The 20108-nt window shown below is 35.9% G+C and overlaps 2 protein-coding genes across 2 annotated transcripts; one reads left to right on the forward strand and one right to left on the reverse strand.

Annotated features, from left to right (window-relative positions):
* On the forward strand, positions 1983-11179 carry LOC109234233 (probable cyclic nucleotide-gated ion channel 5). Its single transcript, XM_019400126.1, has 8 exons — positions 1983-2057; positions 3463-3549; positions 4002-4578; positions 5119-5331; positions 5917-6221; positions 9361-9472; positions 9793-10029; positions 10231-11179. Exons 2-8 carry the CDS (start codon positions 3491-3493, stop codon positions 10924-10926), a joined length of 2199 nt encoding a protein of 732 aa, XP_019255671.1. The 5' UTR covers positions 1983-2057; positions 3463-3490; the 3' UTR covers positions 10927-11179.
* On the reverse strand, positions 12013-16673 carry LOC109234234 (transmembrane 9 superfamily member 9-like). The gene is made up of 7 exons (XM_019400127.1): positions 16369-16673; positions 14803-14967; positions 14515-14624; positions 14312-14417; positions 14100-14212; positions 13858-14008; positions 12013-13468 (listed from the first exon to the last, which is right to left on the reverse strand). The coding sequence occupies exons 1-7, from the start codon at positions 16489-16491 to the stop codon at positions 12311-12313; spliced, it is 1926 nt and encodes a 641-aa protein (XP_019255672.1). The 5' UTR covers positions 16492-16673; the 3' UTR covers positions 12013-12310.

The following is a 20108-nucleotide window of genomic DNA, read 5'->3' on the forward strand; positions in this document are numbered from 1 at the left end:
AATTATTAATCACATATAGTAACTTTTTAAATTATAATATTTTAATTATTTTTTCCCACTTAGGTGATTTATCCAAGTCAAATGATTTTTATTTCAAATTCTTTAATCTTTTTCATTTTATATGATAGTGTTTGATTGGACGTGGAATTCTAAAAAAGAAAGAAAATAAGAAGTTTGAAACTTAATAGTCTTAAACATATCATGACAATTTAGGAGTTATAAAATCATGTCATTAAAGATAAAATGCAAAGTTTAAAGCTAAGAGTTTTGAAACTTGTAGTCTTAAATATATCATGACATTTTTGAGGTTATAAAATCATGTCATTAAAGGTTAAATGAGAAGTATAAAATTAAATTATTTTCAACGGGTACTTGAACTTTTGATCCCTCAATTGTTAATATATTCTGATTTTTGTTCCTGATTCTTTGTGAAACATGCTTGTTTAACCTTGAATTAAGTAAAATATGCATTTTTGGTCCCCGTTAATTAATTTACTTATTAATTCAGAATTATATGAACTTCAAATTTGGAGTACATTACAAATGAGTCACAAGTTACAGGTTAGTAAAAAAAAGAAAGGTTTGCGAATGTTCACAAGAAAAAGAATCAAAATCATATATTGTCGACATTTGAAGGATTATAAGTACAAATTTCCCTATTTTTAAATACCATAAAAGGTGATATTTTTATTTAAACAAATTAATAAGGGAAGTACCACATGTAACGAAACAGAGGAACTATGTGAACTATGGAAATGTGATGCAAATTAATTTAAGTCATTAAAGAAAAGGAAGAACAAATTTTTTCCCCCCAAGAAGAGAGTTTTTCATTCTATAAAAAGGAGTAACACTATCAATAATTAGAGTGAAGTATTCCTCTATCCTCAATATAATATCACGTTTGATAGAGAGTGCATTATTCACAAGTGAGATTTTTTGACGCAAATCTGGATTAGTCGGACCTCAAAATAGATATCGAATATTGATTGAGAAATTAAGGAAAAATGATGTTGTATAGCCGTTGCGGGAGCTTAGTACATTGGGTTGCCCTTTTTTTTATATATAAATTAAGAAAAAATGACGTTGTATAGCCACTCTCAAAATAATAGCCGAAAAAGTGTATATTTTTTTTTATATATATACATTCTGTATGTTATATCCAAAAATTATACAAATTTAATACACTTTTTTAGCTATCAAATGTAAATAGTTTCTGGCGCGGATTAAAAATGATAATACCCTAAAAATTAAATAAAAAAATTAAAAAGATATTTANTTCCTGTAGCCACAGCCGTCGCTCAGGCTGGAGGAGGGGTCCAGGCTCCTGGTACTCGCACTCCGGAGCAGGTGGCTCCTCAGTTCCAGACTCCAGCAGCTCAGCCAGTTGGAGCAGTTCAGGCGGTTGTGGTAGCCCAGACCGGTGTCGGAACAGCCATGACTGCCGATGCCTTGTGGAGATTGGATAGGTTTACTAAGCTCTTCACTGCCCCTTTCAGCGGTGCATCTTCTGAGGATCCCCAGGATTATCTAGACAGTTGTCATGAGGTTCTTAGGAACATGGGGATAGTGGAGACCAATGGGGTCGACTTTGCTACTTTCCGCTTATCTGGATCCGCCAAGACCTGGTGGAGAGATTATTGTTTGGCTAGACCAGCCGAATCGCCAGCTTTGACTTGGGAGCAGTTTACTCAGCTCTTTTTGGAGAAGTTTCTTCCTGTTACTCAGATGGAGATTTACCGGAGGCAGTTTAAGCGTCTCCAGTAGGGTTCCATGATCGATACCCAGTATGAGACCAGGTTTATTGATTTGGCCCGTCATGCTCTACTTATACTTTCCACAGAGAGAGAGAGAGTGAGGAGGTTCATTGAGGGACTGATCCAGCCAATTCGACTTCAAATGGCTAAGGAGACAGGGAGCGATATTTCTTTCCAGGAGGCGGGCAATATGGCCAGGAGGGTCAAGATGGTTTTGTCACGGGGAGGCCCCCCTTGCCACCCCACCATTTTCTTCTTCTTCTTCTTCCTATCTCCATGAATTAATTTCTCAAGACTTCAACTGTAAGTCCCCTTTCTCTGATCTATACTCATATATTTTTGTAATTACCTTGTATTTCAGTTTCTCTTTTTTAAACTACTTTGCTCTTTATGCTATAATTTGTTCAGTTTATTGAACTGTTTTATCTGATTTAAATGCAAAATTTGCATCTTAAAATGGTCAACAAAGACTAAAAATTCAATCTTTGATGGATTAAATCAAAAGGGTTTATTTAAAAGTCAATCTTGATGGGTTAAATCAAAAGGGTCAGATCAAAAACTCAATCTTGATGAGTTAAATCAAAAGGGGTTATGTCATTTTGTGTATAGATGACTCAATGTTGATGGGATTGGAACTTAGTTGTAGAAATATGGACCTCATCTGAAATTCAGTCAACATGAGTATACTGAAATTATTTTGATATTTTGTTATTTGTTGAAATGAAATTGAGATTTAGAATTTGTCCAAATTTGGATCATCTCAAGATAAAATAATTATATAGGGTAAAAACACTACATGATTTTTCCCATATGTCTAGGCCTTGGATAGAGTTACCCGGTACCTGTGCTGGTGGGAGATAGAAAGTACCCGGTGGAATAGTCGAGGTACACACGAGCTGGCTCGGACACCACCGTCATAAGAAAAATTATATAAAGGGTAGAGGAAAGGGGAAGGTTGATTAGGCTTACTGCGGTAGTACCAAAATGTAGGAAATTAAATGTTCAATTTAGGGTATTTGAGTTAGTTTCTGGAAATTTGCATTTTGAAGTTGCTGTTGATGTTTGTAAAACGCAAACCTTCTTTTTCTTTGGTTTGAAGTTTGTAAATTTTTCGCGATAGCTACGTTGGTTTAATTGCCAAATAGTCTAAATTTTAGGAGCTTTACTGCGCTCTGAAGTAGTAACTTGGTGGGTCAAGGTGAGACAAAAAGTGTAAAACAACAACAACAAATTCAGTGTAATCCCACAAGTGGTGAGACAAAAAGTGTAAGGTACAAATAAATCTTTGTTTAAGGTTGTTGCTTCAGCTTCAGTAGGTTAAGCTCTGAAATCTTTATGTATGCTTAGATGAAATGGTTTAATAAGAAAGCTAAACCACAGAAAGATTTACTCTATTGTGACAGCAGATCAAATGCTGAAGAGGGAACTAAGAGTCGAAAACAATGGGGCCAGGCACCATCTAAATTTTGATGGAAGAAGGAGAATAATATAATTGGTCAATTGAATTATTTTAATTACCGCATCGCTCCAAATGGATATTAATGTGTTTGAGAAAAACTTATCCTCTTGGCTGATGTTGTTATGACTCATTGGATTCAAGACCATTTCCTTGACTGCAAAAAAGCTGTATTCATATATGGCAACTTTTGTGAAACTGAGGCTAAACTGTTCAAGACTATGGTTAACATGAAATTTTATTCTGCTGCAGTGACTGTATATGTGTTTGACTGTACAAAATGTTCGACTGCGGTTCCAAGTCCCAATATCTGGGGGGACAGCGGGAGAAGTTTGTAAGGTACTGGAATTTAATTCTCCTGAAGGTTGTTAATTTGCTTTTCCTTTCAATTTATTTTCCTTTATCTCATCTTCTGAAGTTAAGTATCTTTTCGTTTACTTGATTATCTTTTACCTAATATTCTGAAGTTAAGTTAAACATAGTACTATAGAAATTAGTTTTTTAATTTTATTTTTGTTATGTATTATACATTAAAAAGTAGTTTCCTTGATACCTTCTTTGGCTTACGTGATTGTTTCTAGGCTTTTACTGTATATTTGACATTTGAAGGATTCTCAGGCCTAATAGTTAAAGACAATGAAGCAGATATGATATTTTTTAAGTAGGGTAATTTAAGTCTGAGAACGAGGAGAATTAACATTAACAGCACGATTATTACAGTTTCTTCACTGTTGATTGTTCTTCCCTGATTATCTTGGCATCTAATATTGCTTCTTCACATTTTATTTTAGGTTGGATGACTTGGATTCCAGACTATCCTCTCCTTCCGCATCACTAGCAACAAATAAATGCGGCTTCAACATCGACGGTAGAAAACGTTCGGGCCATGCGACTAACAGCCCGTCAAGGTCTTTTAAGCGAGGAATGAAAAAAGGATCTGAAGGACTTAAATCAATACTCGGCTTTGGTGTCTCTCGGGCTGTATTTCCTGAAGATTTGAAAGTTTCAGAGAAGAAGATTTTTGACCCTCAAGATAAATTTCTTCTCTTATGGAATAAGCTGTTTGTTGTATCATGTATTCTAGCCGTGTCGGTGGATCCACTGTTTTTCTACCTTCCAGTTTTTGATAATAAGTCAAATTGCCTTCAGATTGACAGGAAGCTCGCTGTCATAGCCACTACCCTACGTACAGTGATTGATGCTTTCTATCTTATTCACATGGCTCTTCAGTTTCGCACGGCTTATATTGCACCGTCATCTCGAGTTTTTGGACGGGGTGAACTTGTGATAGATCCTGCACAGATTGCTAAAAGATACTTGCGGTTCTATTTTATCATCGATTTTCTTGCTGTGATCCCCTTGCCTCAGGTTAAAAGAAGTGCTTTTATATTTCTTTTACATCTTTCCATATGGAAATCTTATTCACTTTAGTAATCTTTACCATGCCTCTGATGGTCACAGATCTTAAAGATACTGAACTACGGTTTCCTTCTTATTATGTAATTCTTGATCTTATTCTTATGTGTTTCCTGATTCTGAACAAGTGTATGTGTTGGGGCAGCCATAGAGTGTTTTATATGGGTTTATTCTTGGGCTTTTTTCATTTTGGCCCCTGCAGCCCAAAATAGTTACAGGCAGTAGCCCAGATATAGAAAATATATACACTGATTATATATATTATATGTATATTTATGTATCTTTATTTGTATTATATGTATATTTATACTTAATATACAACACATATACATTTACTGGCTATTATTTTTTTGGGCAGCCCAAAAATGTAATTATCCCTTTTATTTCTAATGCTTAAACATTCTTTTATGAATCAAAGCATAGAGTTGCTTCGATGAATGGACATATTCTCATTCTCTTTAGTCTTTACTTTCTTCTTATGCATCTATGCAGATTGTGGTGTGGAGATTCCTGCAGAGCTCAACAGGTTCTGATGTCCTAGCTACGAAGCAAGCTTTGCTTTACATCATTTTGCTTCAGTACATCCCCAGATTCGTCAGAGTTATACCCTTAACTTCGGAATTGAAAAGAACTACTGGTGTCTTTGCTGAAACCGCATGGGCTGGTGCTGCGTCCTATTTGCTGTTGTACATGCTTGCTAGTCATGTAAGCTATTTGTCAAAATGTTGAAATGTTAGATATCATGGCTTGCAAGCAATTTTCTTACTCTCTACTATCATTTGCTTGCAAAAATCTTTCTGTAAGTTTTATTTGTTTATTGGTTTTTGTGCCACTTCTTGCATTATATTTCCTCTGAGTTTCCAGTTCAATTGCTGGTGACAGTTCACTGTTGCATTTTCTAAAAGATCGATGGTTCACTTGAAACATATATATCTGCATTTTAAGGTGATTCTTGAGTCGGAATTTTGGGATGGTTCGCTGATTAAATACCTTTGCACAGTGTGCGTAGGTCTGATTATTGTAAGTTGAAAGTTTAGAATGTGTCATATAGTCATGTCCTAATGGCTTCTTTAGATCTATGGGCCTAATGAATGCACATGTGTTAATTGCATGGATCATGTGAATATCATTCAATTATCTCATTTTTATTGACTCTCACAACTTATTTTTATTACTCCGTGAAGATGATAAAGGCTGGAATTTTAGGTCCAAATGTATGATCATGATCTTATTTCTGCTTCAGTAGGCATATCTTTTACTTCTCTTTTGTATGCATGTATTTCATTGCAGATAGTTGGGTCATTTTGGTACTTGCTATCTGTGGAACGCTACGATACATGCTGGCAGCAAGCTTGTACACACAATGCAACATGCAACACTGATTTCTTGTATTGTGGCAATCAGTACATGACGGGTTATAATAGTTGGAGCAGCATAAGTGACAAGGTTTTAAACGATGCTTGCCCTACAAATAGTGACGACTCACCATTTGATTTTGGGATCTTTGATCAGGCTTTGTCATCTGGCATTATTTACTCCATGAAATTCGTGTCTAAGTATTGTTATTGTCTATGGTGGGGGCTGCAGAACTTGAGGTGAGTTTCAGCTTCTTATTTCCGAGGTTAACTTTTCTATTTTTGGTTGAGAGTATAAATTCACTTGTGAGAATTACTGGTATATGAAGTTTGATTCATGTTCCCTGACCACTGTTGCCTTTTGACCTACCAGCTTTAATGTTTATCATCTGTGTTAGAATGTCTCGTATTGGTTATGGTTTTCGACTTTTCGGCAATTCTTACCTCATGAACTAGCTTTAGGTTTTGCGTTAGGCCCAAAATCTATTTTCTTAACATGGTATCTTCAGACCCATCCCTGTTTATTGATTTTGCTAATGTTGGGCTCCTATGTTATATTGAGCACAGTCTAGATTTCCAGCTCCGCACGTGCCGGGGCAGGGGAGAGGGGTGGTGAGAATGTCTCACGTTTGTTAAGATAATGAGTTCTGTCTTCGTATATGGTTTTGGATAATCTCACCTAATGAGCTAGCTTTTTGAGGTGGAGTTGGGCCTAAGGTCCATTTTCTTAACAATCTATAGTTAGTTGTAAAATGGGAGAAGAGAATTCCGTGAAGCAGAACTAGAATTTGTGAATCGAAGAACTTGGTTTGTCTCGACTTTTGTAGCAGAATGTGCACTAACATTTTAACATCAATCCAAAGCCATGAATTTCTTCAAGAAAACTCGAAGCATTTCTCTCGTGAAGACTCCGTTCTTCAAAATATTTATCAAGGGAACACGTCAAAAATTTCTGATTAAGAAAAGAAACGGTAGGTCTACTTATTGATCCCAGTGGAGCGGGCAGGGGCAGATTTAGAGGGGCGGAAGGGGGTCCTTCGCTGGAAAATTACACTGTGCATATAAGGTAAAATTTATTTTGTTATCTCTATATATTATATTTTGAATCTCCTTGACACAGCCCAAAAGCATAGCTTAGTGGTCAAGGGGGTTCAAAACCTTTGTAAGGTCATTCGTTCAATTCCCACTGGCCACAATTTCTTTTATTTTGAACCCCCTTAGCGTTAATCCTGCCTCCGCCACTAGGAGCGGGGAGAATGAAAAGAAAGCTAGGTGGGGAACTTACCTATCGCTTTGGACTGCAATCCTTGGAAACGTTTTTGGGGAACATGTTGAAAGTGACGGATGGAGAAAAGCAGTAGACCTTGAAGAATGCCACCTTTCTATATTTGGTAACTTTTTAATTCCAAGATTTTCATATTACCCTTAACGATACTCTCTTATAGAAATGATATGACATGTTTAAAATTGCAAGACACCTTTTGTTTAAGACCATATGACTCAAAAGTCTTCTTTATATTCTTAAATCTCGTGCCTGGTCAAATTAAGACACATAAAATGAAACAGAGGGACTAGGACCTTTTTGTTCAAACGCGTATGTATGTGCCAAGCATTGATGCCTTTAACTTTTTCAAAAATATCGTAAAGTTGACTATTGCACAAAATCAATTAACAAAAAGCGATTTTTCCTCAATCCCAGATTAGTTGAGATTGGCCATATGAATCCTCAGCATATTCATTATGCTCTATTAGCTAAATATTGTTTCTTAAAACAAATTAGGAATTTTCTGAGTTTCTAATTTCACACTTATCATCTCAAATATACATGTCTCTAACGAGTCTAAAAGGGCTCTTGGCAAAGACTGGACATAGTGTACGTGTAACAACAAATAAGCATAATCTCATTTGGTTGGCATGGCCTATGTGTATCCTTTGTTTTTCATTGTGTTATGGTCTAAGCTAAGTCCGTATTCATTTCGGAAGATTCAAGGTCCCTTGGGACAAATTTCCTCCATGTGATTTCAAGTCTAGCTCTCCTCTTTTAGCACATGATACCTACGGGCTCGTCGCATTTGGAGGTTTGTATAGGGTATGATTAAACCACCTCAGGCAATCATACAATCTCCTTTTTCTTATCTTATCTCTATGTTTGCTATTTGCGTGCCTCTGTATAATCTGATCATTTCCAATCTTGTCCAACTCTTTCTGAAGGCACGGTCTCTTAGCACTTCATTTCTATGACACTCATCTTGTCGGTATATTCAGTGGGTATTAGATGCTTGTTATCTACGTTCATATAATATAATGTCTAACGACTGTTTGATAGAATTTGCATCTACTTTCTTAGATGTTTTTCTATCGCATAGGACTCCATAGCACTTCTCCATTTCCTTCTTAATAACAATAACTTGTGGGCCTTCCCTTGGCTGGAGGCTGGTGTTTCCTTGTTCCTTGGTGGCCTGGCAAGTCTAAAGTTAAATCTGAGAAAAACATATATCGTTATCTGGAAGTTATAGACGCATAGCACAAGTATCTAAAGTTTTTCCAGTATTGTGCTTCATTTGGTTCAGATGATCTGTTTACTAGTTCATGTTTGACCATTAATATAGTAGTCTCCTTCTAGTCATTGTTCCTTACATATAGAGCTTAAACAAACTTTCTGCTGGACACCAGGTGATGTGATAAGGTCACGTGGGGCTGGGTCAATTCTTTTAATTTCTTGTCAATGAGAAAATGTTACTCATCATAGCTTGTAAGGGAACGAGTTAATTTTGCTTTTCTAGTAGCATTCTACAAGAACTACCTTGAATCCCGTGTTGTTATAGGTATGCATTGTTAAGTACTCTATCTTTTTCAATTTATGTGAACCTATTACTATTTCGGGAGTCAAATGAGATTTTCTTTGACCAAGTTTTTTGCAAATACTTTTAAATATTTTGAATTGTTAACTATTGTGACTTATAGTACTTTTTATGTACTTTCTAAATATGTAAATTTTGTTTTCAAAAAGTTCAAAAATTCTATGTCTGAATCCACACCGAAAATTAGTTTGTTTGGCCCTCGTACTCCGAAAAGGTTCGCGTAAACTAAAACGGAGAGAGTAGTAGATTGAAAAGTTGGATTTAAGTACATAGAATATATTAAGTGATAAATTGATGATCCTTTTAGTGCACTGCTGAAATGCACTATTTTTGCTTGATAGCCCTGCTGCCGACATTGCATAATCAACTGCACAAATACTTGCAAAATATCGTATGCAAAATATTAGATGTTGCTTGATGCTGTATAAATTGACTGATAATTGATTTCCAGTAAACTTGTCTTAATGCTAATCTCTTTTTTTTTTTTTTTCTCTTTTTATTCTTGTCTGCTCATGCAGTACCCTTGGACAGGGACTTCAGACTAGCACATACCCCGGGGAATCAATATTCTCTATAGGATTGGCTATACTTGGGCTCATTCTCTTTGCATTATTGATCGGTAACATGCAGGTAATGATGGACCGAGAAAAAATGTGGCTTCCTTACTGCCGGTTTCATTTGCTTGTATAAGTTTATGCACAAGTCCTTTATTAACAAAATTTTATACAATCACTTGACAAACGAAGAGAAACAATTAAATATGATGACTCTGTTTGTTTATCAAACTCGGAATTATATGAAAAGCTAAAAAGTGATGTAGAATTTCATGGTTATTACTGTATTTACTAGATAGATACTATGGCATTCACATTTCTAACAGTGCTTTTGATAATGGCATTTTTATATCTATGAGAAATTTGTGCTGAGACTTTGGTGCTTTGCTGCGACAGACGTATCTACAATCTCTTACTATTCGACTCGAGGAGATGAGAGTTAAAAGGCGTGACTCAGAACAGTGGATGCATCATCGCTTGCTCCCACAAGATCTCCGAGAACGGGTTAGGCGCTATGATCAGTACAAGTGGCAGGAAACACGAGGAGTGGATGAAGAGAATATAGTCCAGAGTTTGCCCAAGGATCTTAGGAGGGATATCAAACGTCATCTTTGTCTTGCTCTAGTGAAGAGGGTAACCAACCGGCTTATATGCTTTCGAGCTTCTGTTACATTTGTTTTACACACATTTTATCAATTTGTCTCGGAGTGTAGATCGAAGTATGATTCTTTGATAATGTTGATGGCTTATCATGCTCAAGATCCCTATATATATATTGTGAAGTTGCATTTTATTTGGCTGCATTTTACTGATAATCTATGTGACTGATTTCAGGTACCTCTATTTGAGAATATGGATGAAAGATTGCTCGATGCTATTTGTGAGCGTCTAAAACCCTGTTTGTATATCGAGAATACTTACATCGTTCGAGAAGGAGATCCAGTGGATGAGATGCTTTTCATCATACGAGGTCGGCTTGAGAGTGTGACAACTGATGGTGGGAGAAGTGGTTTCTTCAACCGCAGTTTGTTAAAAGAAGGCGACTTTTGTGGAGAGGAACTTCTAACATGGGCACTAGACCCAAAATCCGGTTCTAACCTCCCGTCTTCAACTCGTACAGTGAAAGCTCTGACGGAAGTGGAGGCTTTCGCTCTAACAGCAGACGAGTTGAAATTCGTTGCCAGTCAGTTTAGAAGGCTTCACAGTAGACAGGTTCAGCACACGTTCCGATTCTACTCACAGCAATGGAGGACTTGGGCTGCTATTTTCATTCAAGCAGCATGGAGGCGGTATACCAAGAGGAAACTTATGGAACTCCAACGAAAGGAAGAAGAAGAAGCCGAGGCATTGGCTGCAGCTAGCGGCAATTCTGGTGGCGCCACTTACAGTATCCGAGCAACGTTCTTGGCATCGAGATTTGCAGCAAATGCTCTCCGAGGTGTTCATAGGAATCGAAATCTCAAGAGTGCTAGGGAGTTGGTGAAGCTGCAGAAGCCTCCAGAGCCAGATTTTAGTGCAGATGCAGATTGATTTTGTTTGAATATCTGCTCATTTTGATTTTTGTTTTGACTTGTTTACTGGTCTTGTGAGGTTTTTAAGAGGCTTCGATGTATAATTTATGTTTAGAGCATTACTGCAACAATATTTCTGTAATTAAATATGTTTAGTATGTCCCTATTTCGACTCTTTAGGTATTATAGCTCAATTGTGGATAAGACTTAGGGTGTTAACTATTTGGAAACATTAATAGTTGTGAAAATTTATTAAAATTTGACTATTTTTACATGGGGTGTAAACCTACTTGGACCTCCTATGAATCTGCAAATGGTCATTTATGTGATATGAACTTTTGACCTTTCCACCTATAGAGCCAATTGGGTTGTCATTCTGCAAAAAAGGTGGAACCAACCAACATTGAACACTAACCCCATTTTGTAGACGGTCAGGGCCAACTTTCTATTCTGGTGAACAATGTTTCATTCAGTGGGATAAAATTCGAACCTGCAATCATCAGATCACGAGAACTTGATGAGTTGACCAATTGTCAGCCGTGATGCACCTTGAGTTGGCAATCCTAGAGGGGGATTGGGCTATATAGAGCCAATTGGTTTGCCTTTAGCATGTCGGTCGTGATGCGCCTTGAGATGGCGGTCTCTACAAAGGAGGAACCTGGTCTTTGTTGTTGCTCTGTTGCATCTTGGCCCTTCCTCTCCCCTCAAGAATACTCAACTGCCCAATTTAACCAACCCATACCTTGTTGCTCTTTATGTGACTGAAACAATGTAACATCTTCCATACGGCGGTCACAAAACCGTCCTCCTTGATTGGATGGTTCTCATACACCCTTAATCAAACGTCTAGCAGAAGTTGTTACACCACGTGGGAGCAGAAACTAACAATATATGCATTGAGAAAGATATAAGATTAGAGCGCAGTTCCGCTATAATAGAAGCTCTGGACCTCCAAAACTGCAGCATGTATAGCAATTTTTTTTTTAACTCTTAAGGTTTCTCCTTCCAACCAAAACACAAATTGTTTCAACGATATTTGGTGGTTGGAGCTAACAGCATATAAAATTCGCGCATACAACATCTTTGCTAACAAAACTTCCATCTATAAAGGTTTGAGTAAATAAGAGGATTAACTGACTAATTAACAAATAAGACATCCTTTTCAATCTTTTGGTACAAGAATCATATTGTCAACTAAAACATGCCGTAAATTGAGGATTGAATTGCCCTAAAATCCTCTTAAAATGTCTCCATACAGAAAAGACTAAAAAGAACAAATAGATTCGAGGAAACATGTGTTGGGTAGGTTACAGGAAGCAACTTTATACTATCAAAACCTGGAAGCAACAAACAATTTCGTCCAGTGTGATATATGCTCTTTCGAGGAACTGCAATTCGACACTTTAGTCAATCTTCACTGATGAGTAGATGAGCCTCGTGAACCAGAAGCATGCGTAGAACCCAATTGTGCCAGTCAAGACAAAGAAAGCATATGATGCAATCAACATGTAGCCGAAGTACAGCATACCAGATACGGGCTTTGTGATCTCAAGCTTTGTGAAGAAATAAAATGCTGCATAAAGGAATAGGTAGAGAGCCGATGACCCAGAAGTGAGGTATGATCTCCACCACCAAAGGTAGTCCTCGCTGCATAGCTGGAAATAGCAGAGCACAATGGTGATCTCCGCACAGGTGATGATAAGGATGACGAGCACAATGAAGAGGAAACCAAATATGTAATAGAACTGCTGCAACCAGATTGAGGTGAGGATGAAGAATAGCTCGATGAATACAGCTCCAAATGGAAGTATGCCACCAATAAGGATAGAGAAAACTGGATTCATGTACCAGGCTTGCTCTGGTATCTGTCGAGGGATCTTATTTGTCTTCACCGGATCCTCAATAGCTGGCTTCTTAAAACCTACATAACTACCAACAAAAACGAGTGGCACTGCGATGCCAAACCACAAGAATACCAATGCAAACATGGTTCCAAATGGCACTGCCCCAGATGATTTCTCTCCCCAAATTAGAGCATTCAACACAAAGAAAAGAACAAAAACAATGCCGGGGAACATGAGTGCTGTCTTAAGAGTAATTTTCTTCCACTCAGTTCCTTTGTACATCTTGTAAAGGCGGGCTGAGGCATACCCAGCAAAAACACCCATGAATGCCCAGAGAAGCAACATTGCTGTCATCAACCCTCCCCGATTTGAAGGAGATAAGAATCCGAGGACAGCGAATGTCATTGTAACTACAGTCATTCCAAAGAACTGAACACCAGTCCCAACATAAACACACAACAGATCAGAGTTAATTGGAGGCCTAAAAACATCCCCATGGACCAATTTCCATCCTGTTTCTTCTTGAGCCTCTTCTTGGGTCTCTAACTGATTGTACTTGGAGATGTCACGGTAGAGGGTCCGCAACATAATCATTGCTACCATGCCCGAGAGGAAAAGAACAATCATCAACGAGTTAACAATTGAAAACCAGTGGATCTGATCATCGGCCATTAAAAGATATGTATCCCATCTTGATGCCCACTTGATATCACTTTCCTGAGAGTTGGATACAATAATTACATATTCATCACAACCGGGCTCACTTGCATGTGTATTTTTTATGTTGTAAAGAACATTTTTTTATTGTTTATATTAAATACAACTTGTTAAAAAGTAAGATATTTTTGTGAGTAAGTTTCTAAAGATTTTCAACATTAAATAATAGGTGATATGGCAAAAGTAGGAAATAGAGTGCAAGAACAAAAAAATAGTATCACCATTCACCAGTAAAGCTATTAATAGGACACGGGAGGTAATTTTGGGCATAAAAATAATGGCTGGCCAGGGTAGTCGAGCTAGCAGTATTAGGCACTTTATCACTAGTAGAGTAAAACACCGCCACTTAACAAGATAAAACATCATCTCCATAATTAGATGTGGTTTACCTCAAATTCAACATCATATGTGAAGATGATTTCCTTCTTATCTTCAACCTCTTGGGGAGAATCAGAACTTGTAACAGTACGCTTGGCATGGGGATCACAAGTGGTCAATCGGTTTTTGCCATTCCATTCCCCATCGTATTCGTGTTTCACACTGAAAAAAAGCATAATTCTCAACTCAACATTTATTATTACAAAAAGAAACAATTAATTGAAGTCAAAACATATGAACTACACATTATTACCTGAATGGTCTCACTTCAAAACCTACAACTCTCGCAGCATCAGTTTGTGGATCCTTGTGAAACTTGACAGTGAATGTCAGATGATTATGGATAAAATGCTTCTCCTCCTTGCTCTGAAGAAACGAGAAAACGCAGACGAAATAAGTTCATAATGCCTCCATATTTACAAACCGAAACCACCAAAGCAAAAATTGAAATAATCTGATACATACTCCAGCATATTGTCCCTTTAGACCAACATGAAAACCATGCTGATAGACTGTAGTGTCCAGGTCAGGCCTTTTTATGGGCATAACAAGAGGAAGATTATCCAAAATCCTGTTAAAACGTCACATCGCATGTTAGATGCAATACTATACAACCAGAAAAGAGGAAAAAAATTTAATATACAGAGATTTCACAGGATAATTCTCACATGTTGACTCGATATTCATCTTCAATCTTCTCCTTTAACTCTTTTGCGGTTTTTGCATTAAGAACAGTACGGCATACAACATTGCACATCTGTGGTTCTCTCATATGGAACTGCATAACAGATTGGTCCAGTCAATCAACTCTCCCTTATTCAAAGCATAAGATAAGGCACACTATCAACCCAACGCACACCTCCACCCCCCAACCCCAACCCCACCCCCAAAAAAAAGAAGAAAAAGGAACAAAAAATAAGCAGGAAAAAGAAACATATCTAAGAAACAAAACTAACCTCATAAGGGGAATTCTCAATACGATCACCACGAAGAACTTCACCAAGATTCTCTGCACTGTCAACAATTTGTTCCGGCTTGCAGTAAGGAAGGGAATAATAGGAATAAGGAAGCTGTGTTTTTGTAGAGGTCAACTTGTTCACTTTCACCATCAGAGGGTCACCCTGCCCCAAAATAAGAGATAGGTTAAAAATTTTCTTACAAATCGATACAGACAAAAAATCATTTTGGCCAGATTGAACAAGAAAATTTAGCGTGCTGAGGAGCTTCTCAAATGTTGATAGAATCATTGTCTCACTTCAGGAAACTTGTATAAAATCTCTTTGGACAATCACAAGATATATTTCATACAAATATAGCATCATACAGCATTCTGTCTTCCAAAATGTCTCTCTGACATTGCTCCTACCAAACATACGAGCTATATAAAACTTCCTTTTTCATAATATTAAACCTATCAGAGGCATATTTTGAACTTTTTTTGAAGATTTCTTTGATATTTGTGGACCACTTGACATATTACAACAACAAAGCATAGTAACTAGACATCTGCACCCACAACTAACACTCTTAACAAAGGCAACTTCTTATACATCTCAGTTCCAAGCTAGCTGAGATAAGCTATATGAATCCTCAGAATCCTTTTAGCTCAATTTGGACCCACTCTATGATAATGAAGTTTGTGTTATCTTTTATTCAGTTGAAATATTCAACAATTTCCAAGTCCTCTATGGACAAAGCAAACACTTGATATCTTATATCAATCAAAGGCTAGAAGTAAAACAAATAAACACAATGAAAAGCAAGTAGTGGTAATCAGCCGAATGCAAGGAAAGACAAAATACTGAAACACCGATCGCACTGCATTAAAACCATAGGTCCACATGCAAAACAGACAATCAAACGTATCTACTCAAAATGCAACTGAGCATCCTGTGTCCATGAACTCTTGATTTCAACAAATGTTGGACGCTGCAATCAACCATTTGTGTACTATTTTCCGGAACAGAACGTTGATCACACTCAGTTACAACTACAACTACAATATTACGTCCGGAGCCATATGTGTTCCTCTTGTATGAAGGGAAGTTAGATCAACCGACGACAAACCCATTGAATCTAACAGAGGAAACAGTAGAATGTACAGTCCCTAAACGACCAAAACCAATAAAATCCAATTGATGCTTTTATAGATCTAACAGAAAATTTAATAGATTTATCATCAAAATCGCTAATGTATACCAGATCCAACACAGAAGCCGCCAATTATCAAAATCAAAAGCTCAAACATCAAATAGCACATGTACTACAATAGCAATTCATCCAAAAACCATCTCAATTAATTACCTACTCCTATTAGAAGTATCCGATTTACAAAATAACCGCTATACATGTGTGCATTGAATAGCACAAAAATTAGCATCGAGATTCAACAATGAAAATCATTCTGTCTATCGTGCTAGCTCTAACCTCGGATTTTCACTACAGAATCATATAATTACAAAAAATCGCATACACAAAACACACACACACACATTTGGAGAGAACAGAGCTGAAAAATTCACCTTCTGGAAATCCTGAGGAGCAACACCAGGGAGGTAAAAACAGTGAGCTTCGTAGGAGAAGAGACATATCAGCAACATAACCGAGATCCATCGGTGAATCAACTGAGGCCTCGCGACCTCCATAGCTTTCTTTCACCGAGATCTAGATCCACACACACACACACACAGTGAATCCGAAAACGTAGAGTAGAAACTCCTCCTCTTTTTCTCTCTAGAAGCTTCTCTCTCTATACTCACACACACAGAGTTGTTAGGAGCTTTGGGGAAATATATTAACAACACACGAGAAGAACGAGACACGAAGCTAATGGTGAAGACTGAAGACTGGGATATGTGATTTGATTAAGGAATTACTGGTGATGGAATGTTCACCGTTGGATTGGACGCGTTTGTCGTGTGATCCACGGCTCAGATTGGATCTGAATGACTGCCGTCATCTATGGTAAAAAAAAAATGACTGGGAATTAATGAAGTAAATGGATTATTGTAAGTAGATCGTTAGATTTACTGTGATAAATCCGAGAATAAGTTGCATTTACTGCATCCCAGCCCCCACCTTACAGCTCTATCTTTAACTTGGTTTCAGTTTAGGTATCCTATTTTCCTGAATTATACACTTTTGCCCCCTATTCTTTAGCAAATAGTACTCCCGTAATCCTTATCTTTCATATTATCTGCTTTTTTTTTCTTTTTCTTTTTTTATTTTATACCCCACTTAAGAAAAATATTTAATACTCCCTCTTGTCTGTATCGAGTAATTCTTCTCACCAATATTAGACAGAGAAAGAAATTGATAGCTTTCTTCATCTCATTTTAACCATGGCTTTAGCTCTTTTCACGTTTATTAAGAAAACAATAAATACAATGCATATTTTATGAGTTATCCCTAGTAAATGATTTTTAGAATTGGGCTAGTATTAAAAACAGCTATAACTTCTTTAATAATTCTGAACTAGACTAATATGAGTTAATATGATTTCTCAACCGATTAAAGTTAATGATATTATATGTACTTTTTATTGAAAGAATTACAAGAAAATACACATGACTTCACATCATAACAAAAAATGGCCCATATTTTTAAGTTTTACCCTACCTAGCCCACGTTATACATATTTTGAAAACTGAAATGGTATTTTAAATTCTTAAGCATTATGACCTTTCCATATCTATGTAGCGGTTACATATCCTCTCCAGGAAGAGGTCTTCTAAAAGCTTCTTCTTTGCTGCTCGTATTTTTCAATTACAATTGCTTAAAATTAGAGTGTCAATTGTTATTACTCCCTTAGTCCTATTTTTATTGATTTTAGTTGGAAATATTGTGCTTTTGAAAACACTAGCAAATTCAAAATTTGTGTTCTTACAGTCATTGCTTCTAAAAGTTATGGAGTTAAATCTATGTTCTCACAACCATTGCTTTCACTCTCTCTTCTTCTCACATCTTCTACATATGTTTCAAAGGATCGTGTATTTTCTGCTTGTCCTCTTGTGTCACCTGCTTGCAATATAAGAAAATTGAAGAGTAGAAGTCCACCATTGGAGACCATTCAAAGCTTTGTTTTTGAAAATGGTCTTTTTGAATTTGTTAGTTGTTTGGATTGGGTGTTGTTCCAATTGATTGAAAATATCAATAGGAGTTCAAAATTTAAATTTGAAGTGATTTGGAGTAGATTTGAGCAAGATTTGAGTTAAATTTCAGAAAAGACGCAAGGAAGAAGACGAAGTCAGTTTTTTGTATAATTATGTATAATCTTGTATAATAGTGTATATTAGAGTAGAAACACAGCTTATACACTATTATACACTTTTATACACCTTTATACAAGCGTCTGTAGACGAACTTCTTCCACGATTTTCAGTTGCAATTCTTGTTCAAAACCAGTCCAAATCTCCATTAAATGACTTCAAATTTTATATACAACCTCCTTATACTATTTCTAACAAGTCTAAATAACACCCACTCCAAATTTCTCACAAAATCAAATTCGGAATTTAAACCCACATATTTAAGCTTGTTAAAAATCTAATTTTCATCACCCAAATGAATTTGGTTTGTTGAATTAATATTTGAGTCACAGTTATTTACTGATTCGAAAATAAATTTAAAAGCTTGAGGAATCTTTTTAAAAATTAAATAGTAATTTTGAGAATCTATTGGAGTTGGATGTTGAATCTTAGCCTATTATTTTTGGGCTAGTTGATTGTAAATTAAAATATGGACTATAAAATTGAAAAGTAGGGAGCCCAATTGTTCTAATGTGAAATTGTTCCTTCAGAGACTACGAATGCTAATGTACTAACATCAATAGTCCAAGTTTGAAAAGTAAAAAAATAAAAAAATACATTTTCTTTCAAAATGTAGGGAGACAAGGATCTTTGAGGAAACGAGGTGCCCATGCATTGAAACTTCATAATAATATTAACCTATTTATGAGATTGGGAAAACACATGCAAATGAATGTTAAATAAAGAGATTGAATCGGTGTTTATTATTGGTTTTCTTTCTTTTCCTTTTATTTCATTAAATAAAAAAGACATTTGCCACCCAAAAAAAAGTTGATGACGCTTTAAAATTAAAAGGAAAAAGGCTTAGCTCCCGTTTGAATGGGCTTATTTTAAATGATTTTTAAGCCAAAATAACTTTTAAGTCATAAGTTAGGAATTCTAACTTTTGGCTTTTGACTTGTTTTTGTCATTTTTAGCTTAAAAAACAAGTGCTTAAAAGCACTTTTTTATTTTATCCAAACACTACAAAATCACTTAATAATTATTTTTGCTTAAAAGCACTTAAAATAAGTCAATCCAAACGGGCTCTTATTCAACTCTAGGTTTGTTTGGTACGATAAATTTATTTTTTGAAAAATATTTCTGCATTTATGAAAAATATTTTTCCTTAAAATATCTTCCGATATTCAGTTGATTAAGTAAAAATTATTTTTTGAGAAGACATTTATCAAAGATTGATAATCAAAATGTTAGCAAATTAGATAGCGCTTTGATGAAATTAATTTAACTATTAAAGTTTGTCAGGTGTGTAACTGTTCATTGGAATAGTTTTATGAACTTAAATTTTGAGATAATTTCGAAAGTAAATAAGTTCCATCCAGAAGTGAGGAAATCATTTTTTTTATATTTTAGTGAACATTATTTTTCTTTCTGACAAAATATTATAAAAATAATAATATTTTTCGAAAGATATTATACGTCATACCTAGTTTTTCATGATAGTGACTTTGACTTGGACTTGAGAAATATTAATTTTTGACAGAAAGCAAATTGAATTACTAAGCAATGGACAAAACTCTAGCTGTGAGAACTTTACTTAGCAGGGAATAATTAATGTGATGAGTGATGGCTTAGATTTGGACTGCCTACTTGTATATATTGTATGACCAACAAAATCTCATTAGTACATTAATTAATCAATGCAAGTGTGTCTAATTAAATACACTTACAACGACACAAATGGTATATACCATTAAAGGAATTTATTTCAGAATTATCTATGAAATAATTACTAAATTTGTCTAATTGTTGATTAAGACTTATCTGATAAGTGTAGGTTGTTGGCAATTCATATACAATAAAAAATAAAAAGAGAAGCTAGTATACAATAACAATAATAATAATAACATACCTAGTGTAATCTCATAAGTGAGGTCTGGGAAGAGTAGTGTGTATCCAGACTTTACTCCTACCTTGTACGGGTAGAGATGCTGTTTCGGATAGACCCTCGGCTC

Source organism: Nicotiana attenuata, chromosome 11 (assembly GCF_001879085.1).
Source record: "Nicotiana attenuata strain UT chromosome 11, NIATTr2, whole genome shotgun sequence".
Classification (NCBI taxonomy): domain Eukaryota; kingdom Viridiplantae; phylum Streptophyta; class Magnoliopsida; order Solanales; family Solanaceae; genus Nicotiana; species Nicotiana attenuata.

Bases quoted from the DNA above. Each gene is read 5' to 3' on its own strand.
- LOC109234233 (XM_019400126.1), top strand. From the start codon at position 3,491: ATGTTCGACTGCGGTTCCAAGTCCCAATATCTGGGGGGACAGCGGGAG. The intron at 3,550-4,001 runs GTACTGGAATTT...ATTTTATTTTAG, and splicing joins CAGCGGGAGAAGTTTGTAAG to GTTGGATGACTTGGATTCCA. The intron at 10,030-10,230 runs GTAACCAACCGG...GACTGATTTCAG, and splicing joins GTCTTGCTCTAGTGAAGAGG to GTACCTCTATTTGAGAATAT.
- LOC109234234 (XM_019400127.1), bottom strand. From the start codon at position 16,491: ATGGAGGTCGCGAGGCCTCAGTTGATTCACCGATGGATCTCGGTTATG. The intron at 14,009-14,099 runs GTAATAATGTGT...GCTTTTTTTCAG, and splicing joins TTTGAAGTGAGACCATTCAG to TGTGAAACACGAATACGATG. The intron at 13,469-13,857 runs GTAAACCACATC...TCCAACTCTCAG, and splicing joins CATATGATGTTGAATTTGAG to GAAAGTGATATCAAGTGGGC.